This window comes from Arvicola amphibius, chromosome 5 (assembly GCF_903992535.2).
Source record: "Arvicola amphibius chromosome 5, mArvAmp1.2, whole genome shotgun sequence".
Taxonomy (NCBI): Eukaryota; Metazoa; Chordata; class Mammalia; order Rodentia; family Cricetidae; genus Arvicola; species Arvicola amphibius.
In genome coordinates, this window is record NC_052051.1 from 28,125,830 (window position 1) to 28,144,134 (window position 18,305).

Consider the following 18,305-nt stretch of genomic DNA (forward strand, 5'->3'; position numbering starts at 1 on the left):
AACTACTCTGCCTTAAGTGGGCTTGGAGTCACCCCTCCACTGTCCAGACCCCATAAGGGATAGCCCTGGCCACAGAGTGGAGCTAGGTTTACTGTTTGTGCCTTTAGTTCATATAGACATCACAGGTGGCAGAGGTTGGGAGGGTCTGGAGGGAGACAGGAAGTGGGTACACATTACAGTCTATGAGAAGTTCAACTTCTCCATCACACCTCATAGAGTGATACAACAGCAGGCTGGACTGTTCCTCAGCCAGGGAGGTTTGTGGATGTCTTGGTCTGTCAAATGGAGTCAGCCATATGACTCTTTCATTTCAAAGTCAACTGGAGCTTTTCCTGAATCCTCTTCAAGAGCTGAGCTGTGTTGGCACAAGCAAGCAACTGTCCCTGTTATATACACAGTTTCCAATCAATACACTGGAATATATAAAATTTCTAAATTTAAACTATTCTTTTTGTATACCCTCCAGTCATGAGTGGACATAGTTAAAGCCTATAGACATTTATGGTTAAAATTGCAAGCTATTATTTGCTAGAGGAATCTTGGGTCTTTAAATGGCAAAGCTCATCCAAAGCAAAGTGGGTGTACAACAGTTGGTACCTTGGACCAGCTACAACCACCCTTGAAGTTCAAAGGTCTGGTCATCTGAACTAACCCAAAGGCAGAAAGCTTTGTCTGACAGACTGCTGCAAGCAGAAGTCGACGTGAGGACTTCGTGAAAACCTGAGAGGTACACCACATGGTGTTTAGGGCAGAAACATCAAAGATGCCAAAGTTGCTAAGGAAGGAGGCTGGAGAGTGTATTTTCAGGATGTCAGGTCTATGTTGCTATCACAAGGACCGCAGACAGGGCACTTTACAGAAAGAGGCTTATTTAACTGACAATTTGGGAGGCCAAAAGTCTAAGACTGGAATTTCTTTCTGACTAAGGACTTTCTGCTATACCATAACATGACAGATGACATCATGGTAGGAGTATATGCTAAAAGTGAAGATCACATGATGAGACAAGAAGCCAGGTGCTGAGGAGGAGGGAGGCAAGTTCACTCCTTATCCTTGTGGAGTGAATCACTGCAGGAAGTCAAAAGCAAAGCCTTCTGAAAGCATGACCCTGACTAATTGCTTCCCATCAGGCCCTGTCTCAAGGATTTCTCCACTCCTCAGCACCATCATACTAGGTCCAGCCTTCTAGCATATGAAACTTCGATGAATACATGCATTCAGCATCCAAAGCATAGTACAAAGTCTCACTCCCTAGACTGCTTGTTGCTGACAAAAGGCGAAAGCATACAGAACAGCTGGGAGACACTACCCTAAACAAACTCCAGGGTTGCAGTCAAAAGTAAAGGCAAATTTACATCAGGGTCCCCTGACATGGTACACAAGGCAAGAACAACCACCTGTGAGACAAGTATGCAAAACACACAACAACGTAATCACCAATATGCTTTAAATATAAGTAACATTCCCCCAGAGATCCATGTGCTAAAGGCATGGCCTCAGGAGATGCTTTTGCTGAGTAATGTGGCCCTTTAGGAGGTGAGGCCTAATGGAGGGTCTTAGGTTATGCTGCATCTCTCTCTCTCTCTCTCTATATATATATATATATATATATATATATATATAGATAGATAGATAGATAGATAGATAGATAGATAGATAGATATCTGTGCTTCCTAAATTGATGTGTGAACATTCTCTCTTATGTCCAACCTCAGATTAAGTCTACAAAACCATGAATCAAAATACGTCTCTCTTTGCTTCACAAAGAGCCTATGTTGGGCATTTCACTGTAGCAACATGAAGCTAAACAATACACATTAGAAACTGGAAACTAACATGTTATTATAAAAATAACTTTATAACATTTAAAAGCGTAGGTAACATGAAGGACAAGGGTAGAGCAGATGTTTCTGGTTCAAGAAAACGAAAACACATCAGAACAAAAGGCATGGTGAGATTTTGGACTAGATCCTGGAATAGATGGGGGAAATGCTGTGAAGGGCATTCTGAGAATAAGAGGGGAACTTTTCAAAAGAACTATGAGACAACCACTGTCTCTATGGTGAATCTCCTGAAACCAATGATCAGGTTCTTAAAAGAACTTCTTTCTCCAGTAGAAGTACTTAGAGGAATATGCATAATACACAGCCTGAAAAGATTTTAATAAGGCATTATAGTGGGTAACTCTGTGTTTTTAAGACATATGTGTGTACTAGTGTAGGGTCCAGCCATGACAAGCTCAAAAGAGCCCTGCTCAGATTACTGTGAGACAATACCTGGTTCCAAGAAAGACCACAAACTGAGCCACCAAGGCACCACCCAGGAACAGGCCATCTAAGGAGAAAATACCTAGTGTTCCAAAAGAAATTCCTAACGTTCCAACCATTGTAGATAAGATCACCTGATCTCTCTTAGCCCCGCACACATCGACTCCCTTTCAGCAAGACAGCCCTACACAAATGTCAGCCAATCAGGGGTCCTAAACCATAGAAATCCCTCACCCTGACCTCTGCTGTGGGGAAAAAAGCACAACTGAGCTTGAGACTCTCTGATCATGCCAATGCATTGGACACAGGGAGAGTCCAAGTTCGAACTTGAATAGAGGCTCTTTGCTTTTACATACGGACTCGTCTCCTTTTTTTTTTTTTTTTCGGGGGGTGGGGGGGGCTCCGTAATCTGGTTATAATACTATATGTGAGTCTGTATATAGAACAGAGATAAGTAATGCTATCAAAGATTAAGTAGATACCAGTTTACCGCTCAATTCAACCAGATAACCAGCACTAACAACAGTTAGACGTGAGGAGCCTCACGGCAGGTATTGGCAGGTGTAGCAGACGTCGGCCAGGCCCAAAGCCAGGCCTTGGGGACTTTAACCTATGGACAGCACAGCTGTAAGAAAGTACAGCTGCTGTCCACAGTCACGTCCTCAGAGCAACTCGGCTCTCTTCCCCAAGGCTCTTCTACTGACTACACTGACCCTGAACGGGTCGACTAGGCTTAGCTGCCTCCCCTGAAGTCAACTCATTGTAAACTTCATATTATTACTTCACAGCAATGCTGGTAATAATGTTAAATCCCACAGCTCGGGATTGGAGAGTACTTAAAATGCCAATGAAGCTATTTCTTGACACTCCTCTATCAATTAGAAATTTTTCAAACTAAAACCATTCAAGCCACTCCCCTGCCACATTCTTTCCCAAGCTTCAGTTAGTGAAAGACAGTAAGCCAAAGGGTCTGGGGCCAGTGAGATGGCTGAGCAGGCAAAATCACTTGCTGCCAAGACGGACATTCTGAGTTCAGTCCCTAGGATCCACAGGGTGGATGGAAGGACTCAACTCCTAGATGTCTTCTGCCCTTAAGCATTGCACCATGGCACATAGGCGCTGACTCAGTGCAGAGATGTGCAAAGGAGAGAGACAGAAGCACTTTATCCCTAGAAGGACCAGACCCACTTTTCTTGGCCACCCTGCAGAAGCTAATCCTTAGCCTCTTCAGGAGGCAGCATGCGTCGGTCACAGGACAGTGTTTCTCAAGCACTAGTTAATAAACAAGATAGCCACAGAGCTAGCAACAGCTGCAAAGCTAATGTCCACATAAAGAAAACAACAAAGCGTAGGAGGATTAATTTAAGGTAAAATATGAATCTTATTTTTTATCATACTTTCCCTTGACCCAGCCCCTTGTCTTCACAAATATATTTTTTCACTGTGTCTGTCCTTCACCCTGAAAAGCACGAGTATTTTACACTCTGGCATGTAAACACACAGGTTGTGCTGGGCATCCCAGTGCCATGATGCTATGGCAAAGACCACTTGGTCTCACTTGGGACCCCCCTCACAGACAAAGCAGATTCTGTCTGGGAAAGGATCATTGTAGCACTCATTTTTCTTTGCAAAACAAAACAAAAAGACAAAAAACAACAACAAAAAAACCTTCATTTGGGATAAATTATATTTCTATCAATAATCACCTGCCTACAATTGGAAAGGATTAGGGATTCCTCTGAGACTACAAAGGCACATTCTCGTCAGTATCTGTCCTTGCTGTCTTGCCTAGAGCTTTCTGACTTCCACATTGCCCTTCACAACCAGCTCAGGATGAAGTAACTTTCTTTTGGTAAAGTCCCTGAGGAGATAATGCTTGTGGAGGAAGGACAAGAAGTAGAGAAGAATGGGGTTTTATTTCTTAACTGCCAGTGCCCTAATTACCAGCTTTGTCCAAACCAGGGCCTCAGACCTTGACTTACCTGGGAAACTCGTCTAACCCCTTCTCCCTTTTGTTTTTTCTGGTGGAAAAATTGAACCATGGCCTTGTGCAGGTTTAGCAAATAGTTCTTGATTAGCTCACAGTCCTTGGGTTTTCTAGACAAGATCTTGCTGTGTAGTCCTTACTAGCTTCAAATTCTTTATTCTCTTGTCTTTACACCCAGGGCTCTGGGATTACAAGGTTTGTCACTGTGCCAGCATAATTAGCTTCATTAATATAAATTTACTCTCTGGGTTTTTTTTATATCTGCTTTGTTGATGTTCTTGTTTGATAAGGGTGGTGGTGGTTTGGTTTGGATTATTTGGTTTTGGGGGAAGTTGGTTTCGTGTGTGTGTGTGTGTGTGTGTGTGTGTGTGTGTTGATTTTCTGCCTTAATTCTGCTGACATTAAAGAACAAGAGCACAAAGCCAGACATGGTGGTGCATATAATTCTAGCAGGCAGAAGGCAAAAGCAGGTGGGATCTTTACAAATTCCAGGCCAGTCTGATCTTCATAAGCAGTTCCAGGTCACCAAAGGATACATAGTGAAACCCCTGTCTAAAATAAAAAAAATTAAAAAAACTAAATAAATAAATACAACTGCACCATTGAGAAGTTGTAGGTGGCAGGGAGAGTTCAAGGCTATCCAGGCAAACACTATCTCAAAAACAGAAACAACAAACTGTGAAATATACCAGTTTGAGGACATAAAAGAGCTTTCACCTCAAAGGACATAAGAGACACTTTATTCTGGAGTCAAACATGAGTGACTGTGTCCCAGGCACACAGATTGAGGTTACCTCAAATGTGATGTCTCAACCCAGCAACAGTTTGGTGAACTTGTCGCAGTTCAAATACACTGGCGGGAACATTGGGTGAAGCTGGATCTGATACAGGTTTCAGCTGCTGCTTGATTCCACTCTTGGGTTTTTAAACAGTATAAACTACTGGTCTCTTAAGTTAATACTTGCCAAAAGGTCTCATGTGCTAGCCACTGGATGTTAAGTCAGATGCAAAGGTAGACGTGAAAGGTTTTAGCGGAGTTAAGGATACCCAAGGTAATCTGGTTATTGACCTAGGGCTTCCAATTCTCCACAATCAGGCAACAAACCAGCTAATCAGCCTTATAGATTCCTTGACATAGGTGTGGCTTTCCTCTGAGAACTTCATTCCACGTTTTCAATTCTGTCTGCCTCCTCTCTCTCTCTCTCTCTCTCTCTCTCTCTCTCCTTGCTCACACACGCTCTCTCATTTTTTGAGTCCTTTTATCATTCTCCCCTTCTCTTTCTTACCAAAACCATTTACACAAATCATGGGAAAATCTGAAATCTGAAGCTGTGATGGGAGGAAATGTTGGCATGTGGCTTCTTCAAAACTAACGAGAGGAGTCTGGAGTTAAGAGCACTAACTCATTCAGCAAATACCTGGGTCTCTCATAGGCCAGACACTGAGAATGGCAATATAGAGCAAAGAGCCCAATTATCTTTACAGTGGTGGAGACAAGAAATAGGAAAATTAATACATTGAAAATGCAAGGTAAAAAAAAAGTGAGCAAGAACAGATGAGAAGGTGAAAAGCAGAGATGATTTTAAAATGTCAGGGCAGGAGCCTGGGGATATACTATGGGGAAAAGCTCTTGCCTTAGCATCTGTAAGACAGTGAGTTCAGCCCCTGGTACAATGGGTCAGACAAGTTCTAGGTACTATATTTGGATCCCCAGCGCCCACATAAAAGCCAGTGTAGCAGTGACATCTGGAATCCCAGTGCTGGCAGTGGGTTTCAATGTCTAGCCACTAGAACTGACTCATGAGATCCAGGTTCTGTGAGAAGAACCCCATCTCAAAAGAGAAGGGCTAAAGAGATGGCTTGGTGGTGAGTAAAAGTGCTTGTTCTATAAGCCTCAAATTGAGTTTCATCCTGGGTCCCACATAAAATAAATAAATAAATAAATAAATCCCTGATGATGGGGTGACATGCGTCGGTAATCTGTACTGCATCCCAATCCTCCTATGGAGAGATGGAAGATTAAAACAGGAGAATCGCTCTGATGCTTACAAGCCCCCAAATTTGGAGTAACAGCAACAGAAACAAGAGAGACCCTGCTTCGGCACAGAAGAAGGCAAGAGCTGGCTACCAAAAGTTGTTTTCTCTAACTGCCATAAGTCATACTCTGATTTCCACAAACATGCTGTTGTACACACACACACACACACACACACACACACATAATAAATAAGTAAATAATGAAATTTAGATGGAGAGAGTGACTGAGGAAGTTATCTGATGTCAACCTCTGGCCTCCACATGTGCATGTACATGTACACATTACCACTATACACCACACACACATACACAGACACTCAAGCATGCAAGATCTTCTGACTTAAAATTTCAATTATAGAAAGCAAACACTCTAAATTGAACTAAGATTTTTTTTTTTTTGCCTATTGTGAGTGTTCACTGATAGGTGATAGGCAAGAGAAGTCACTTTTCTTTGGGAGTGATCACTGGTAGACTACCCATGCTCTACTAGATGACCCAAACCCATGTGCACATGGACAATACTAAGTGAACTCAGTGGGTAACATTTTTAAAAAGAGGGAGAACTAGAAGGGAGATATATGAGGGAACAGGGAAATTGGAGAGAGGGAGTCAGGGTAGGTGTGGATAATTTGAAATGTATACCTCTATAAAGTTTTCAAGGAGTAAATTCTTTAAAATAAAATTTTAAATATGAATGTCACAGCATGATTCGCTATAGAATTCCAAGCTAGGAACTATCTAAAAGGTTAACATTGGAGAAAACTATACACTGTGTAAAGCAGACGGAAGGAACAAAACAGACCATCTGACATATGAAAAAATGTTCAGGACATAAGTAGTGAAAAAGAATCCCCATCAAATTATAACCCCCACATGATCTTAGTGTGGTTAAAATACACATGTACCCACAACAAATGTGTACATATAAAAGCACATATGCACACACACATATCACATACAAATTTACATGCATACATGCATGCATACAATTTACTTCCTGTTTGTTTCCCTTTACTTTTGTGTTTGTTTTTATAATAGACATACTTTAATTTTTAAACATGTACTTTTATTTTCAAACATGGGAGAAGGGCTGGGAAAAGATGCTCAATGTTGCATCAAGTTGGGGTTTGTTCCATCTTTAGTTATTTTTTTTCCCTTCTAGATTCAACTTGAATAAAAATAAGAAAGTGGGGAAGATTTTATTCCAAGTAAAACAAAAAGAAAAAAACAGGCAACAGAGAAGACAGAACAGCCAAGAGCCACTCTCAATCTATGCCCAAGACCAGATCCATCCCAAGACTCTCTGGGGAAGGAGGCTCATCATGGCAACCAAATATGGAGTTGTGTGTAGCTTGTCACCATGGCAATCCTAAAAACATCACAGTGAAGTAAAAAGGACCAGGCATGAATGCCAGCATATTATACAGTTACAAGAACATGGGGTAAAAATCAAACATAGTAGAAATACCATCAGTTGTCGGGATGTCTGGTGAAGATCCAAACTGACTGAAGAGGTAGTGAAGGCCCTTCCTGCATCCCATGGGGGTGTGACACAGGGGTACATACCTGAAAAATTCAGTGAAAGTGCACCTCAGATCTCTACCTTTCACGACAGGTTTACAGCACACGAAAGCACTACAGAAAAATCCCCAGCTCTAGTTAGAGATGTGCACACCGGATGCTTGGGGGTGGGATGGATTAGTGTCTGCAACTACAAAATGCATGCAGTGAAAGATGCATTTCAGGACAGAAAGAGAGGGACAGATGGACAGACAAACAGAAGTAAATACAGTCTACTACGAATGAATGCCAGACTGATGGACATGAATGTAGAGATGTCTGATGGTCCTGCTATAATTTTGAAATATTTCACAATAAAATGTTGAAGGAAAAATGCCCCCAGATCCTACTTCCCACTGCAGCTTGCCCCTTCCTTGCTCACTCTCCATTCACCCCCTGACCTTTCCTAATCTCCAAGCAGGAAGAGTATTTTCACCATGGGGTAGGCAAGACAAGGGTTGGCAGCACAAAAAGCTGTGTTCAATTTCAGGACTTGATTCATGGCTGTAAGAAAGGAGGCTGGCACACTGGCTGTAGGAAAGAGAGGGGAGTGGCTCCTCAACTCCAAACACAGCAAGGAAAGAGAGAATGACAGTCAAGGGGCTGCAGTGGGGAGAGCTAAGGGATGGAAAATTGTAGACATCCATGGTAGGAGTTTCCAGCTAAAGGGAACTCACAAAGATTACCAGTGAAAACAGTACGGGGCCACTGAGAGAGGATGAGGAACTAGATAGTGGTGGTCAGATACGAAGGGTGGAGGCTCTCCCAACTGATAGATTAGCAGGGTTCTCTGCTGAGCCAGAGCAGTCAAGGTCTGGTAAGGACAAGACAGGGAATCAAAGTCACAGCCTAGTGGAGAAGATTGTGGGAAAGAAGGGTCTTGGACACTGGAACCAGCTACCTAGTGAAGCTAAGAAAGGAGGTAAGGGCCCTGGAGAGAACACAGGGCTGCCTTAGTGACCTCTGAACTCTAGTCCCAACATTCAGGAATCCATTGAGCAGGTAGGGCAGGAGTCACTTTGCTGTGACAGTGTATTAAAGGAGCTAAGGTCACTTGCAGAACACTGCAAGGCAGACCACCAGCCTGTGCGTTGGACAAAACTTCTGATCACTGGGGAATCAATCCTGCCAGAGGATTGCTCAACCCAAGCCATCCATCCTGTTTTCCTTGTGGGAGCCTGTGAGTTGAGGCCCAGTGAGATGGGTGGAGCAGCCTGCTGCCCCAGCCAGCTGCCTGTGTCCCCAGAAGTCCTTTCTCTGGGCCCTTCCTCTAGGCTGTGGCACATCCATTACTGTATCTACTCTTGTAAACAGTCTGAGAATAAGAGGCAACCTGAAGTCAAGACTTCCAGAGTGGGAAGTACCAGGAGTCTCTACCTTCCTGTGAAGTGTAGAGCAGTCAGGCGGCAAACACCAGGCACTGGTCACTCACATCTCTCTACTGGGATGCATCATAGTGTCCAGGGATTAGGAGATAGTCCCACCCCAACCTAACACTGCACTGAAGTTTCCACATGGCCTAGAAGCGCTTCATGTCACCCTGAGTTGGTGATAGGAAAAGGAGAGAAGAGAGAGCACCAAAGTGTGTGCACAAGGGACTTAAGAGCTCGACCCCAAGGAACCCCAAACTCTCCATCAGGGAAGCTTCAGGCTCTCCCATTTTGAGGGGGAGACCACCAAGCCTACAACTTGATCACTCAAAGCAGCTATCATGGATACTTTATTTCTAATGGATCAAACCTTGAATATTCAGGATCTCAACTCTAAACCTATTTGATCTTGTCTCCTGCAACACTGGGTAATGTTTTATCTGTTTGGCTACTTTACTTCCTTAAAAATAGCATTATTTTATATCCACTGTTTGTTTGTTTGTTTGTTTATGCGTGGTACTTGGAATTAAACCTATGGCCTCACACATGCTAAGCAGGCACTCTATGACTGAGCTACATCTCCAGCCTTTTTTTTTTTTTTACTTTATGTTTTGAGATAGATTCTCACTATGTAGCCCAGGCTAACCCTGAAGTTTGTGTCTTCCTGCTTCAGCCTCCTCAGTAGCTGGGATTACTGGCCTGCCCCCACCAGGCCCAGGGAATATCCATTTATTATTATAGAGACTTTCTATCACCCCTTCATAGCCTCTCTAATTCAGATCAAGAAACCAGCAGCCACGCATGCATACAGAGAACAGGGTTACCTGAGTCTTCTCTGTCAGGAGGGAGTCATGTTTCTGTCCTGGACAGGTAAACTACTTTATACTGTATGCAGCTCAGCTCTTGGTTTCTCTTTCTCTCAGGGCGTCTGTAGCTTATCTCAAAGCTACAGGCTGCAGGACACAAACTGCTCTTTCATGCTGAGCTATAGCCACTGAAGCCTATTGCCCCTCTGGCACTTACAGTCCGGCCTCCAAGTGAGTTAGATGAAGAATGGGCAGGCACTTGGCCCAAGATTTGCCTCACCTTCCACCTCTTACTGCACCTGACTGGAAATGGTCCTTACAGTTCCTGAAGGTGCCCCATAGTAGTGTCTGTTCCTTGGGGATCAGAGGTGTCCCTCTCAGGTCACCTACTCTCCCAAATGAATCTGGGCCAGCTTTATAAAGGGGGATGAGAGGCAGTATGATCCTGGATGTCAACACATACACCATTTCTCTCCAACGTGTTCTCACACACTAGTCCACCCTGGACCGTCTTTCTAGTAACAGATGATAAAGAGGGCTTAACCCCCCCCCCCCCATTTCAATTCACCCTGTATGCAACAATGCTCCTGAGGGTGGAGCCCAGCAGACCCTGATGCCTGCCAGCATTCAGCTCAGACAGACCTCGCCAGATGCAGCCTCTTTCCTGACTTTGTGTCTGCTTCCTTTTTCCTATTTATCCAGGGAAACATCCATACAGCTGTTTGAAGATTTCTGCTTTACAAACGGCAAATACCACTCTTACCACAGCTCCTTCACCCAATAGGGCAACATGAACATTATTACTCTGGAATTCATAGTGGGGTTAGCTGGTAGCCACAACTCAAGGTTCCCTATTCTAACCCTGAACACAAATACTCATTAGTAATACTGTTGCTACCTGTTAGATTCCTGATAATAGGGTCTCATTCCGAGCCCAGACTCAAGGTCAGAGCAGGGATGACACTGAGTAACCAGTACCTACCTCCCCCAACATAATTCCTCCTGGTACCCTTTAAGGGCCCAGGGCCTTCCAGCATTTGTGTCAAAACCAGACACCTTTACTTCTCTTCACAGAGCCATTTTCAAGCAGAGAGAGTGAGGTAGAAAGAAGAAATAATACCATCTACCTGCACCCAGCTTAGCTCTACCCTGTCTACTCCCAGGGTCCATAGAGAGCCCAGGCTTGCTTTGTCCTGAGCTGGAGGATACATCAGCCTACACAGTACCCACTGGGACATCTGCTTTGCTGGAGAAAGAGAACTAACAATCAGGTTAAGGAACTAGTACAAAGGAACCTCACGATGCTGCTGCATCAAAGGACCAGACATGGCTAGGCTAATTCTGCATGTTTACAGGAAGTCTAAGAGTAGATAGAAGAAGAGTCTCCAGGAACAGATGGGCTGGCAAGAATCCAGTCGGCACCAACAGGGACCACAGAAGCATCAGGGAGCGTTCTGAGGTCAGACACATCTTAGATTTTGTGTGCACTCGATAAAATTATTTTTTGCACACATAAAGTAAGTCTTTCAACATACATTAAAAATACCTCACTCCAGGTGAGACAGTGAAAACAAGGTATTCTTTCCAAGTATTATAATCACCTGGTCTTAAGTATTCAAGTCAAAAAAACTTAAGAACATTTGATGGAGGAGAGTCATCTATCTATATGTTACTTTCATTGGTTAATAAAGAAACTGCCTTGGCCCTTTAATAGGACAGAAAATTATGTAGGTGGAGTAGACAGAACAGAATTGTGGGAGAAAGAAAGCAGAGTCAAGCAGACGCATCAGACAGACACCATAGCTCTCCTCTCCAAGATAGACGCAGATTAAGAATCTTCCTGGTAAGCCACCACCTCGTGGTGCTACACAGATTATTAAAAATGTGAGATGTCAAGATGTGAGAGTTAGCCAATAAGAGCAATAAGAGGCTACAGATAATGGGCCAGGCAGTGTTTAAACGAATACAGTTTCCGTGTAATTATTTCGGGTAAAGCTAGCCGGGTGGTGAGGACACAGCCTGCTGCTCCTTCTACAAACATTGAATATTTCAATGTTTTATTTAACCTGTCAAATATAATTCCAACATAATAATAATGATCCTTAGGGAAATAGCTTATATCCCTTAGTGTGCATATTAATTCTTTAGATTCTCTGTGTATTTGTAACATTTAGGACACATGTTCTCTCAGTCTGGTCCCATTTCCCACATCTGTTAACTACCCATGCTGGTGACTTTAGTACCGCAAAGCCAAACTTTAAGGTTTGTGCTGGTGTAGTGTGGGAGGGGGTTATCAATAATTATTATGCTCTGTGGAAAGATAAGGAGAGGGAGAGATGGGCATCACTAGCCATTAGTTGAGAGGTCCCGTTAGGATTTTTTTTTTAGGGTTTTTTTTTTTCTTTTTAGTTTTTTTTTTTTTTTTTTTTTTCGAGACAGGGTTTCTCTGTAGCTTTCCATCGTGTCCTGGAACTAGCTCTTGTAGACCAGGCTGGTCTATCTACAAACTCACAGAGGTCTGCCTGCCTCTGCCTCCCGAGTGCTGGGATTAAAGGCGTGCACCACTACCGCCCAGTGGTTTCTTTAGAATTTAAACAGATAAGGAAATAGCCAAGGTTCAGATGATAAGATTCAACAGGACTTTCCCGGTTAGAAACAAGGAACACTGGGAATTGAGTTTTTGTTTGTTTGCTTGCTTGCTTGCTTGTTTTTTTTGTTGTTGTTGTTCTTGTTCTTTTTAATAACAGGATCTCACTGTGTAACTCTAGCTGACCTGGAAGTACAGACATACCAACCTGGCCTTGAGCTAACAGAGGTCCACCAGTTTGTGCCATCCCTGTGCTGGAATTAAAAACATGAGACACCACACCCAATCTCTCACATCCGTAGTTTTTAACCTGTCAGGAAGAGTGAAAGACACACGGGGTTCATGTTGTATCACTACTGAGTAGCCTGCTGCAATGTCTGACCAAGGCTCGGCCACTTGTGCTGTCTCCTGCTCCTGGCTTGCTCAGGAAGATACCTGGAATGGTTTCTTTTAAGGATAATAAGTAGCAACACAGACCTAGACTCTTTCCCACTCCCCACCCCTCAGGGTCAATTCCTCATCTTTTGATAAAGAAGTGTTTTAGGACAAGGCCTGCAGGCACTTGCAATAACAGCCCTGCTCAGAGCCTTTCCAGATAGTAAGCCAACACTCGCAGATCAAAGCTGAACTATGAAGACGGAGAAAGTCAAAGACTGGTTGCCCTTTTCCTTCCTGGAAAAACAGAGTTCAGAAGTCACGGGCATTTTAGGGTCTGGAAAGCAAAGGCTTCTCTGTTGAAACCAGACTTTAAGAAACTGGGAACTAAGAGTGAAAAGGGAAGCTGTGGAAGAAGGTCCTGGAGAAGAGGAACTGGGAAGAACAGAGAGCTAAGAGTGAAGAAGTAAGAGCCAGGCTAGAAGGGCGCGGCTGAATGGGGGAAGGGCTGGGGAGTAGGCGTTGGCCAGCCCCGACTGCTCGGAGCAAGAGGGACCAGAAAGGGAGTGAGAGGAGAGGAGGGCTAAAGAAGGGGGCGGGATGATGCGGGGGAGGCGGGGCCGGGAGTAGGGAGAAGGGGCGGGGCGGAAGAAGAGGAGAGGGTGGTAGCCGGAAAAGGAGGAGCCGGGAGCAGAGGGCTGGTCCCCAAGTCTGTCAATTGGGTAAAAGCCGCACGGTGTTAGCTTCAGTTCAGCCGCAATTCAGAGCCTAGTTGGAGAACCATCCCTTTGTCCCAGCCAACCATGGCCAGCCCGTTACGCGCTCCGCTGCTCCTGATGGCGGTCCTGGCCTTGGCCTCGGCCGCGACCCCCAAGCAAAGTCCGCGCCTGTTGGGAGGCCTGCAGGAGGCCAATGTCAACGAAGAGGGCGTGCAGCGAGCGGTGGACTTCGCCATCAGCGAGTACAACAAGGGCAGCAACGACGCGTACCACAGCCGCGCCATGCAGGTGTTGAGAGCCCGTAAGCAGGTGAGTGTCCCCCGCTACCCCCGTGCAGTCCTAACCAGGCACCCCCGGCCAGGGCGCGGTTCGCGTCTGCAGAAACTTGGCCACTGCCAGTGCTTCTCACGGGAGCGGTCCACCTCCTTCCCTGCTTCTCAGCCCTCAAATGTGTTTCCAGGGTTATTCCCCCTCTGGTTTATCCTGAAACCCAGAAGAGCACTGCGGGTGGGCACCAACCCCCTTAGCTCTATTTCCAAAAGTGTGCCGAGCACCAAAGCTGTAGGTCAGTCTCCTGCGCTGAGTTAACCGCCACCAGCCTCCTGGAGTTAATGGCCTGGGAGGATAAGTAGGCCTTGCTTGCATCTGCCCTCACTGAGTAAGCGCCCTTCTTAAACTTCTTACGACGGGCATGCAGGTTTTCTCCTGTGCCTCCAGTAAACGCTTAGCCACGTTTGCTCTGATCTCTGCGCTCTACTCAGACGCACGTGTACCCGCGTGTGTGTTTTTGTGCATGCTTGTGAATGTCAGCACTTCCTGAAAACAAGGACATTCTCTGCATACCAAACAGACACTCAGTTCCTTCACTCAAAACCTCACTTAGTTAGCTGGTCTCCAGAGTTGCTCGACTCTCCCGGCATGAGCTATTTCCAGTCAGTCCGGCAGTTGCCTTCCTCTGAGCAGTGCTTGCTGTACCTTGCTGTCTTTAGCAAAGTGGCTTTAGCAAAGCCAGGGGTGGTGAGCTTGGTGCCACATGACGAGGTTCCCTTCAGCCATGATTTGGTGTGTATGGGGTGGTCTCCTACGGTAAACGACCCTGCGATGCTACAGCCACTTTAGCTTGTATATGTGTGTTTTGATTCTCCACAGTGTCCACGGGACACATTTCTCGGGAACGGCCCCCATCCTTAAGGGACACGTGATTGTGTAGACTGGTGCAGAGTCTCCTGGCCATACTGTTGATGCAGGGCACTAGGCAAGCCCCATTTTGGGTCTTCTCAGAAGGTGCCATCTAGCTGTTCTGGGGAGCCTTGCTTTCCTCTTATGGCCCTGGAATGTCATGGGAGCAGCCTCAGAAATTGGTAATTGCCCCAAGACAGCAATCTTAGCCAGCAGCCCTTCTCAATTATGGCACTAGAGGGAAATAGACGAAATAATTGGGAAAACTGGAATCCCAGAAGATCAAGAGCTGTATTCCTAGTCCCACAGAGCAATGTACAGAGTCCTAACCCAGGCCCCTCAGTCTGCTTCACATTTCCGACAGGTTGGTCTGGGGTGCCCTGTCCTGGGAGAGAGATAAGCTCAATTTTTAAATTGCAAATGGAAGACATACAGGAGAATGACGTGACATGCTTAAGGAAATTCTCCCTGGACAATCTCACTAAAGGAGGAAGCCTTTAATGGCAGTTTTTCCTCTGGTTTGAAACATCCCTGTGTGGGAAGCATCCCACATCCCTTCTTGTCCCTAGAAGGAGGGAGTCGGGGTAAATAAAAGGAATGGGTTCCCTCTATGCTTCCTGCTGTGATGGGAAAGAAAGTCTGGCTTTGCTCCAGGGCTACAGTGTCTCAGCCAGAGGAGCCACAGTCAGCAGGCTTGAGCTAATCCCATACTGCAGCCCAGAGCCTTTGCTTCTGAGCTCCCAGAACAAGCACCCTGGCTGTGTCCCCAGACCTGATCCTTTCCTTCCTGACCCACTAAAGGGTTTGTCAGCCCTAGCTTCTGCTTATTGTGTCCTGCTTCTTCTCCTCTTACTCAGCTACATATGACACTTTGTCAGGGTTGCTTAGAATAAAACAATTACCTTCAGGGCCTGAGGCTACTTGTCTGGAAGAGTTGGCTAGTATTCTCTGTGAGAGTTCTGGCTTCTCAACAATGCAGGCATAAGGCCTAGGTAAATACTTAATTCTGTGATGTAAGGTGGCTGCATATAATTGACTTAACGGGACTATTGTCTTTTCATTGTAGATCGTGGCTGGAGTAAACTACTATTTGGATGTGATGGTAGGCCGAACCACATGCACCAAGTCCCAGCCAAACTTGGCAGAATGTCCTTTCCACGACCAGCCCCATCTGATGAGGGTATGTACCTGATAGTGCCTAAGAGTAATCACACAGGAAAACGAATTGGTGAATATGATTTGAGTGGGAGTCTGTGTACACAAGTGGAGAAGTGCATGTCTAGGGAGTAGTGACTCCGGAGCATCTACAGGTAGATGTTTGGCACATGTATGATCATGCCAATACAGACCTGTGCCCATATAGGGTTAGGGAAAGAAAGTGTGTCCACATGATTAGTTTAATTGCTAAATGAATTTATCCTGGAATTTGGGATACTAAAGGGACATTTATCCTTCCTGGACTAGAGGCAGCTACAGCATTCTTACTGGAGAAACAGACTCTATTTATTCCTACCCCAGGGCTCCCATGCCTTACTCAAGCTCCTCCTGAACAAGTTGTGCTGGAGCAGAAGAATGTGGAATCATGGAACCAGGAAAGGGGACACATGTAGGAGTAGGGATGAACAGATCCTGTTGAGTGTCCTGGGACTTAGAAGGGGGAAAAAGTTTTGCTTCCATCCTTCCACACCTGCTCCATCATCCTGGGATGCGAACTCCTCTTTTTAACTATATCACTGAGCTGATTGTTTCTCTTTGCTCCCTTCTGCAGAAGACCCTCTGCTCCTTCCAGATCTACGCTGTGCCCTGGGAAGGCACACACTCCCTGACCAAATCCAGCTGCAAGGCTGCCTAAGGGTGATGGAGACTGCTCCTTACTTGTACTCCCCTCCTTCCCTGTAGTGTCCCATCCCTTGAGAGGGTGCTCTAGCTCTGGGGGACATCTCCAGCGTGTCAGCTCCAGGGGACAGTAGAGCAGCTGTTGCAGACAGGTTCTGCACATCTGAGCAGCTGTCGCCTGGTTCCACTCTTCTCCCTGCAGTGCCTGTCATGCCTTGCTCAATTAAAAAAAAAATAAAGACTTCCTTTGGCTCCTTCTGAGTTGTTTCTGTCTCAGGATACGCAGCAAGCAAGACAAGAGAAAACAGGAGATGAAGGATTATATCCACATGCATATTGGGATGAGCCCTTCGCAAGTGCCAGGAGTGATCTGAGCTGCCACCCTGAAGCTTTGCCTCTGCCTATGGGAGGGAGTCACAGTGAGGCCTCCTTCACTAAGACACTCTTACAATGACTCCATCTACTCGGCATGCAATAGAAACTGTGTGTGTGTGTTGATGAGGAAAACAGCCAGCGTCCCAGGCAGAGTGACAACCCAGAGCTGAGGCAGCATTGGTCCTACACACCCCAGGCCACTATAGCCTATGGGGATGGCAGATGGATGCCCCCGCCCTTTTCTTCCCTGACATAACACAATACTTATGCAACATCATGGCGGAGGGGGAGGGGATTTCAACAAACATGGACTGACATGAGGTCGACTCCAACTTCAAGCAGAGTTTAAGTTAGTAACACCACCTCAGTTACATAGATCAGGGACATCTCAGCGCCCCAGTAGGGGAGGCAAATACAGGGTCCATCTCAGGGTCCATCCACCCACCACTCAATGCAAAGGGGAGTAGCCCACCTACTGGGGCCTGCATTCAAATCCTCAAAATGGTCAGGCTGCATCAGAAAGCTCGCTTCAGTCTGCAGGAGTGCTCAAATCACAGCGCTTCCTAGAACATCTGTCCTTTTAAGAGGCCTTTGATCCTGAACAGTAGCAATTTGTTTGTCTTTGGCCCAAATCCAGGTCACTGATGAGCTAACTAAGGGAACTGGCCACACGTCCTGGGTTGACACCAGCAGGCAGTGACACTGTGTTTCCATGGCTCTGTATTTCTAGGACTGCCACAGTGATCATGACAGAGGCACCACCACTACAACCTCTAAAGGGGCTGCCTTACAGTCACCAAGGCCCCACTCAATATGACAACCTGTGTACTGGATAGACCCATTGTGTCTACAGCACCAACTTGGCTCAGCACATCCTCACCCCAGGTTTGCATATCTTATGCTTATGCTTATCAGTGATTGTCCTGGCCTGGTACCTGACCCAAGTTGTACTCTGAAAATTTTCCAGTGATCCATATTAACTTACCAGTTAAATTTTAAAAATTAAAAGATGGTATACAAATACCCCTTCCCTCTGTCTCTGTCTCTGTCTCTCTCTCTCTCTCTCACACACACATACAAACAGTTCATATATCTGGTACATAATTTATATCCAGAATGCATAAAGAGTTATTAAAAACCAATAAGAAAACTACCTAAGAGGCAGGTGGATCTCTGTTGAGTTCATTGGTCTACAGAGCAAGTTCCA

At 45.4% G+C, this 18,305-nt stretch overlaps 1 protein-coding gene across 1 annotated transcript; it reads left to right on the forward strand.

Moving 5' to 3' along the window:
* Positions 1 to 13,665: 13,665 nt before the first annotated feature.
* On the forward strand, positions 13,666 to 16,977 carry LOC119814752 (cystatin-C-like). Its single transcript, XM_038330775.2, has 3 exons — positions 13,666 to 14,017; positions 15,954 to 16,067; positions 16,656 to 16,977. The coding sequence occupies exons 1-3, from the start codon at positions 13,793 to 13,795 to the stop codon at positions 16,737 to 16,739; spliced, it is 423 nt and encodes a 140-aa protein (XP_038186703.1). The 5' UTR covers positions 13,666 to 13,792; the 3' UTR covers positions 16,740 to 16,977.
* Positions 16,978 to 18,305: the final 1,328 nt, after the last annotated feature.

Excerpts from the sequence above, each read along its gene's own strand:
- LOC119814752 (XM_038330775.2), top strand. The coding sequence starts at position 13,793 with ATGGCCAGCCCGTTACGCGCTCCGCTGCTCCTGATGGCGGTCCTGGCC. Across the intron at positions 14,018-15,953 it reads TGTTGAGAGCCCGTAAGCAG|ATCGTGGCTGGAGTAAACTA; the intron begins GTGAGTGTCCCC and ends TTTTCATTGTAG. Across the intron at positions 16,068-16,655 it reads ACCAGCCCCATCTGATGAGG|AAGACCCTCTGCTCCTTCCA; the intron begins GTATGTACCTGA and ends TCCCTTCTGCAG.